This window comes from Nanorana parkeri, unplaced genomic scaffold (genome assembly GCF_000935625.1).
Source record: "Nanorana parkeri isolate BGI_ZX_2015 unplaced genomic scaffold, ASM93562v1 scaffold148, whole genome shotgun sequence".
In the NCBI taxonomy this organism is placed as follows: Eukaryota; Metazoa; Chordata; class Amphibia; order Anura; family Dicroglossidae; genus Nanorana; species Nanorana parkeri.
Window position 1 is genome coordinate 1,182,327 of NW_017306416.1, and position 8,065 is coordinate 1,190,391.

The window sequence follows — 8,065 nt, forward strand, 5'->3', positions numbered from 1 at the left end:
GGTTTTGAAGAATTATGTGTGGTAGAATTAGGTTTGGTAGGCATGGTTCTTTGATAGGCATGGCTCTTTGATAGGCACGGCTCTTTGGTAGGTATGACTCTTTGGTAGGCATGTTTCTTTGGTAGGTGTGTTTTTTTGGTAGGTATGGCTCTTATGTACAAACGCAGAAAGCTTAGAACCAATATTGTTACTTGTTTCCAGCTAGACCTATGTTTGAGTGCAGCATGTGTTTGTTGCATGCGTAATATGTTGATAATGTGGTAGTTATGTTAAACAGGACTTGGTGAATAAACAGGAATCTTTCTCAGTGGTATGCCAGGCAGGTTTGGAAACATTTGGTTTGGAAGAATTATGTGTGGTAGAATTAGGTTTGGTAGGTATTGCTCTTTGGTAAGCCTGGTTCTTTGGTAGGCATTGTTCCTGTTTACAATCTCAAGAAGCTTAGAATCAATACAGTTCCTTGATTCCAGATAGACCTATGTTACATGGAAAATGTTATAATTGCTTGGCATCCCACCCCACTGATCAATGGCAGGGGCGTCTCTCAGTTTGAAATCCAGAAAGTAAGCTTTAAAGCTACCAGTGCCAGTCAATATTGGTGATTTTTTTTAAGGTGTTACAAATATCATTTTTGGATACAAATGGGAAAGGGCTAGGACATCTGGCAGGATTTATTGCTCTCTGTGTCTCCATTAGGGAGATTTTATTTCCCTTTTTAAAAACATGATTTTTAAGTAATTGAGTAGATATCTCCCCAAATGTAAAATCAAAACCCTACCATTAGTTTTCAACTGAACAGGTTGCACTATTGAAAGATTTTTCTGTCTACCTCTGTGCTGGGGATAACTATAACATTTTGGATTTTCCCTCAGTTTCTGGCCAGATTATTGATTATGGTAGCAGAGACACAGTAGGGCATTACAATGTGAGGTTTTAAACCCCCTTACCCTCTCCAGTCTACCAAAAAGGAGAAACAAATTATGAGTATAGTTATACTTAAGACATTTTCGGCATTAAAACATATCACCTCAACCTGTTTTAGAAGACTGGAAGATGTAGTTCCATAGGTGCATATCTTAAGCCTTCATTTAGTATTAAAGGTATTGAAGAAGTAACAATATAGGAGGTGACTAGTTTATAAATGACCATATTCCAACAGTGTAACTGATTGAACCTGGTTGAATAAATGTATGTTGACTAAACAGGTCCCTCTGGTGGTGGTATCTCTGCTATAAACTGAAAAAATACTCCACACTGAAGCCTGCATATTACAGGCCATTCATAAAATGCAGTTATTTCCATAACTTCTGTCGTTACTTTTTGATCTGAAAGTCATCAATTTAGAATATCAGATACTGCGCTGATATCCTTTTATTTTCTTTATTGTTTTAGGTTTCTTATACTAAAATGTATTCATTTAGAACAATATCATTTCTCTTTTTTGTTCGTTGTGTTTTCCACAGAGCCTCAGACGTGTGCACTGAAAGAGTTCCTGTGCAGTAATGGTGACTGCATCTCTGCCAGATTTTGGTGTGATGGTGAATATGACTGTGCTGATGGGACCGATGAGGTGATTATTTTAAAACAATCTAACAAAGGAAATACCTTGTTGCAGATGATTTATTACATGTAGTTTGCTACTTAAATACTCAAATACCTATAAGTTAAAAACTCCAGGCTGATCTAGAAAACAAAACATAAAAGTGACACTGAAATTAGGAATAAAATCTTAAAAATACATTCAAGTACCTTAACTATTAACAAAAAAATTATCTTATTAGTTTAAATGTAAACTAATCATGAGATTGTAGTTCATCACAGGAGTGAGCTTGGAGTGGTGGGTACTTTACAACATAGACAGAGACCGTAGGGAGCAGAAGTAGGCACCCTGCAGAAGGAAGGACAGTGTCAGCACCAATTCAGATATGATTTGAGGATCTACAGCCGAGTGATACACAAATAAGATACATTTTTGTTAAGGGCTTGTTCACACCATATACGCTGCTGTATCTCATCCCGGTCGGCTCCCTGTGTTCAGGGGGTGTCGGGGGCATGGCGGTGCATTTAAGTCAATGGTTGCGCAGCCAGGCCCCCGCCCACAGAGCGATGACCCTCATCAGAACACGTGGCACATCAATGACTGCATTCTGGTCTGGTGCAATCAGAAAAAATGCTACAATCACATTTTTTTCTGATTGCACTGGACCGGAACGCAGGCATGGATTTGCCACGCGTTCTGGTGTGGCTGATTGCACTGCGGGCAGGGTGTGTGGCTGTGGTGCCATTGACTTCAATGCACTACCACGCCCCGTATCGGCTGCCAGCACGTTCTACGCATGCGTACCACAATTTTAGAGTAAAACTTGGTTTACACCAAGATGGCGACACCTGAATATGTGGGTACTGCCAACTTGGTATATACCAAGATATACACCAAATTGGAGGCGCGTATGCACAGAACGCACTGCCAAGATATGCCTGAATATCTTTTTAGTATATTCAGGCATTTAAAAAAATGTGTTAATTCAGATTTGGACGAACTGCCGAATCAACTGAATTTTGTTGATGTGCAGGTTCATCTGAATCCAAATGCACATGTCTACTGAATACCATACTGGAACACACTGTATATGGTGTGAACTAGCCCTAATATTTAAGGTACTTGAATGCACCTTTACATATAACATAGCAAACATAGCAATTGTCACTTTAAAGTGAAACTGAAATCGAAAAGTGAAGATTTGCTATGTTATAGGAACATCTAGAAATAATAATTGTGCCTAAGCTGTACCCTGGGAATTGTTCATTATGTCTGGAATTCCAGTGTAATGTCTGGTATGTGAGTGTGCCTAGGCTAGTTGTCTATCTACAGTGTGAGATCGCTTTGCAAGAGAATTTACACATCGCAGGGGATGTTTCCCTTAGCTTGGCGTATGTGGTGGTAATTTACTTTTCAAAGAATACCCAATCATGTACAAGGATCATTTTTTTAAATTTACTTTTGCTTGCACATGATTGGATGATGTAAGTCAGCAGAACCTCACCTCATTCAGTCAGCTTCCCCTGTAAGGTTTAAATTTCTTTGCAAGGTGAACGGCCTATTTACCTTTAGTAAATGAACCCCTTGGAGTGAGATTTGGTGATGTCGCTATTGTGCTGCTCACTGTCCTTCTTCCTGGAGGCTCAGACAGGAAGTAAGATGGCCACCTCTACATAAAGACCCAGTGTAAAACAAGGCATGGTGAGCCAGTAATGGAGGAAAGATCATCTGCAGATTGACCTAGTGACTAGACCTTTGCCTTTTACCTGCCTATTTTGGGCACAGTTTCCAGAGTTCACTCTCTCGTTAAGCAACAGGTCCTCTTTAATTAGGCTTGGGAACGCACACACTGACATTAGTATATGTCATATATATATTGCGTAGGTGCCAGTCTGAAATCTCACTGTTTTGAAGAGTATTCTTCCCTAACTTTTTTTTGTTGCCACTTGGAATATTACTGAAAGTCTAGATATATTCCTCTAAAGAGGCTCAAGAGAACGGTGAACTAGATTGCAAAAATTGAAATATGGCACTTCAATTCCTTCCTCTCATTTCATTGCAAATAAAGTGTGGCCTTGAGCTCTGTTTGTGTTTTCTCCCTGCCACCGCACAAGGAAAAGGAGAGAGAAAAAAAAACTATTTTCTGCCATTTGAGTAGACAAAGAATCCATTTACTGGCAGCCCAGAAAAGTGAAGTTTAGCTGCATCCTGGTGAGCAAATGCTGCTATTTGGTAAATGAGCAATTTTCATTAAAGACGGATATAGGGCAGCGCACAATAACAATAGCGTAATGGATTTGAAGGAGACTTGTGTACCTGTAAATCATAGGAGAAAAGGCCTGGTGCCTCCCTAGTGCTCATATGATTACATAATTAGGATATATCCCTTGTTTTAAAATCTTCCGACCTTTATTATTTTTTATTCCTTATCTGCCATCAAATCATTATGCTAAAGCCCAAATCCAGATAAAACTTTTTTTTTGTTTTCATTTCGGATAAAACAGGGGTTGGAGCCTCCATTAAAGGGCAATTACACATTTTGCAAAAAAAATAATAAATGCAGCCTTCTTCTGCATGTATTTTTTTTTTTTGCATTGGAGCCAGTGAAGAATTGTAACCAAGATCACTAGATCGCAGGTGCAATGCCCTGGCTCCTGCAGGCTGTTCCTCCCAACCATGTCCATACCCAGGTATGGATATTCGGTGACATAGATGGGGGGGAAGTGAAGTGGACTACAAGTGTGGTGACTTCACTGTATTCGTATACCATTGTGAACTACAGGTCCCTCTGCCGTAGTGGCTGATGGGACTTTATTATTTAATTATAGGTATTTATATAGTGCCAGCATTTTACCCAGCACTTTACGTAGTGTACATTCACATCCGTCCTGCCCTTAAGGAGCTTACAATCTTAGGTCCCTATCTCACAGGCATACAAACAGGGCCAATGCAGACCAGAGGCAGTTAACTTTCCAGCATGTCTTTGGAGAGTGGGTGGAACCCGGAGTACCCAGTGCAAACCCATGAAAGCACAGGGAGAACATGCAAATGCCTTGCAGATGGTGTCCTGATCATCATTTGAACCGGGCATCCTCAGTGCTAATCACTATGTCACTGTGCTGCCCACTGGGCTTGTAGTTTCTCCATTCACAGACATTGGCAAAGCATCTGTGAATGGATGACATGGCTGTATGGGAAGAGTCCACATCAATTCAGTTGTTAGGTAGAGGCGGGATAGGCTTCCCTGAAGAGGTGAGATTTCAGGCATTGCCTAAAGTAAGACAGAGTAGGAGATAGCTGGACAGATTGGGGTAGGCAACCTTGGCACTCCAACTGTTTTGCAACAATGATTCACATGAGACATTGCAAGACTCTGACAGCCACAGGCATAACTCCCAGAGGCAGCGGCATGATGGAATTTGTTGTTTTACCACAGCAGGAGTGCGGAGGTATTTGACCTCTGCTATAAACTGCAGTAGTACCCCACACCGAAGCCTGCATATTATAGGCCATTTATAAAATGCAGGCCACAGTATGGAGCTTGCAGTATGTTCTCTCTGCTTAACATTGCAGAAAAAACTCAGTGATTGAAGGAGAGCTCAGTCACAATTTCTCTTTAATGGAGGCACCAACCCCTGCTTTATCAAAAATGTTATACATTTTTTTACTTGGGCATTAGGATAATAATTTGATGTCAGATCAGGACCACACTACACAAAGGGGCCTCTAGGAGTCAGCATGGCTTCCACTAGACATGTGCACAAAAAAAAATTAATTTCCAGACGAAACAAATCAAAAGGAAACACATTTTTATGTTGTTTCGGATTCGGTGGCAAAGAGCCTCCGAATACGAAACCACACACTGAAACCGCAGAACGAGTGGCGGTCTTGTCGGCCGCCAGCGCGCTCTGCGCATGCGCACCGCCATTTTGGAGTAGATCTTGGTATACACCAAGATGGAGGAGTCCCCATGTTCGAGTGCCGTCATCATGGTGTATACCAAGATCTACGCCAAAATGGCGACCGATCCAGCCACCGTTCGTTCAGCATGTGATTTTACCGTCATGTGACGTCATACGCCCTCCTCCAAGATGGCGGCGGGCCTGTGCAGAACACGCCGGCGGCCATTCTGGGTGTCGGCGGGTTCTGAGAATTAATTTATGTATGCCTGAATATCGTTTTAGTATATGCGGGCATATATTAAATTAGTTATTTCAGATTCGGATGAACCGCTAAATCAACTGATTTTCGTTGATTTGCAGGTTCGCCCAAATCCGAATGCACATGTCTAGCTTCCACATATTTCACATATTTTGCAAACGTTTTGCAACTAAAACCTCTGTTTTTAACCCTAATAGTTAGACAGGGTATTTTTTGCAGGCTGGCTGGTGAGTGTGCTGATACATTTTTGCTTCTGATGGCATATACATGACATAAGGAATACAAAATAATAATAGACAACTTTGGCACACCAACTGTTGTGGAACTACAATTGCCATGAGGCTTTACAAGACTCTGACAGCCACAGGCATGACTCCCAGGAGCAGGGGCATGATGATTTTTAAGTGTTACCACAGCGGGAGTGCCAAGGTTGCCTACCCCCGCCTTAGAATCCAGAGTTATAACTTTGCTATTTGCATTCTTTATTTTCTTTTAATATGTTTTTGCTTCACAAATTATGTACTGTTAGATTAACAATGAGGCAGTAAAATTAAGTTTTTTTTATTGTGTTTTAGAATTAAAGTTCAGCGTTCCATTTCCCAGTTGTACTGCATTGTTCTTGCTGTCTCTGAGGATTAAAATTAGGTCACTGAGTTCTTCTTTTATATTGTCTGTTTGGGTAGAGAAACTGTGAGAATGGCTGCTCGAAAGACCAGTTCCAGTGTTCCACCGGTCAGTGCATACCAGCAAAGTGGAAGTGTGATGGCCACGAAGACTGCAAAGGGGGAGAAGATGAAAAAAACTGCGAGCCAGGTACTGAAATAATGGATTTAACGGTCTCGATGGAAAAAAAAAATCTAACACAGCTGCTATATTAGAGCTCATTCTTACATAGACTACAAAATATCCAAAGAGAGGATAAGATTGGCTTTAATAAACATGAGTCTGTGCTGGGTCAAAGAAGTAAACACTGGCACTCAAATTGCATACATTATACTCGGGCAGGCATTAGAAAATAATGCAGTTAAAATAGAGAAACAACATTTTAGGTGCTCAGTTATAACGGAGCGGATATCACTATCCTTTCTATGTTATACTTACCAGCGCTGCGCACACATTTTATGAACCATTTATAAAATGTAGGCCATGGTGTGGTGCCTGTGGTAACAAAGTTATCTCTGCCTAATGCAGTGATTGGAGGATAGCCCACACTGCAAGGGTTATGTGCTCATTTTTGTCTAGCTTTAAAAAAAAAAGTTGCACTCACTCGATGCTCGGAGCCTACTTGTTCTTAGACCGATCCCGGAGCTTCTGTCCCCCTTCTCTGCAGCAGGTCTAAGATTCATCACATCTATATACAGTGTATAGACGTGAGGATGCTGAGATTCCAATGCTGCAGTGGAGAAGGAGAGAGGCAGGAGGGAGATTTGTGACCGCTGGCGGGTTCGGAGATGCGGGTGAGTATAACTTTTTTTTTTACCTAGAAAAAATGAGCACTTAACCCTTGCAGTGCGGAGGTAGACTGCCAGAGTTAAGAATCCGTTTTCCTGGAGTTCTCCTTTAAAAAGCAGTGGCATAGCTGTACTGCTGCCTAACCACTTTTGCACCCCTTACAGTAAAGTTGTCTCTGAAGCTTGGTATTAGAGATGAGCAAACCAATTTGTGCAATTTAGAAGCTGGGATGCACTGGGATGCTCAAAACATTAGTGCAGGCAAACCAACTGGTTTACACTTTCCCTAAGTAGTTCTCCTAGCATGATCTATTGGGGATACTACTATAACCCTGCAGGGAGTGAGAATCCGTGTCCAGTTAAAGTATTGGCCTAATTCACTTCTTGTAATGTCATTAGCCTAATAAGGACATGATGTAATACAGACCTGTCAGGAATCCAGTGTACTCCTACCTTTCTGAAGTGAGCTGACAACAATACATGTGCTGAACTGAAATCCCAAACAGTGTTGTCAGCCCTGCCCAATTCTCTTCTGCTGGACCACAGTAACCCCCCCCCCCCCCCCTCGTTTCTTTTTTTCTACTGGGGGAGGGGTTCTGTAGTCAGGCCCATCCCTATAATGAGGCAGTTGCCTCAGGTGGCATCTCAATGGGGTACAGTAGATGTGTGGGGGGAGTGGCCACAGTATAACAGGTTGCTAAGAGCTTTTAGCGACCGGTGACGGTCTGTTCGATATACCGCCCAGTTCACTGATGTCACTGGTTGCCAGGAGCTGAGCGGGAGGCTCTATCTGGTGTTCTGCCGAGCTCCTGGCAACCAGTGATATCACTGAGCTGGGCGAGACATTGGTCAGAGCTGTTGAACCCAGAGTTAACAAACATCCACTGAAAGCGAACATACCCCCCCCCACACC

The 8,065-nt window shown here is 42.0% G+C and overlaps 1 protein-coding gene across 1 annotated transcript in view; it reads left to right on the forward strand.

The window, feature by feature from the left end:
• Positions 1-8,065, forward strand: part of LRP1B (LDL receptor related protein 1B) — a 1,026,358-nt gene that overhangs the window by 887,383 nt on the left and 130,910 nt on the right. The window contains exons 69-70 of the mRNA XM_018554232.1: positions 1,464-1,570; positions 6,385-6,514. Coding sequence (XP_018409734.1) covers positions 1,464-1,570; positions 6,385-6,514 — 237 coding nt within the window. The remainder of the gene's footprint in view (positions 1-1,463; positions 1,571-6,384; positions 6,515-8,065) is intronic.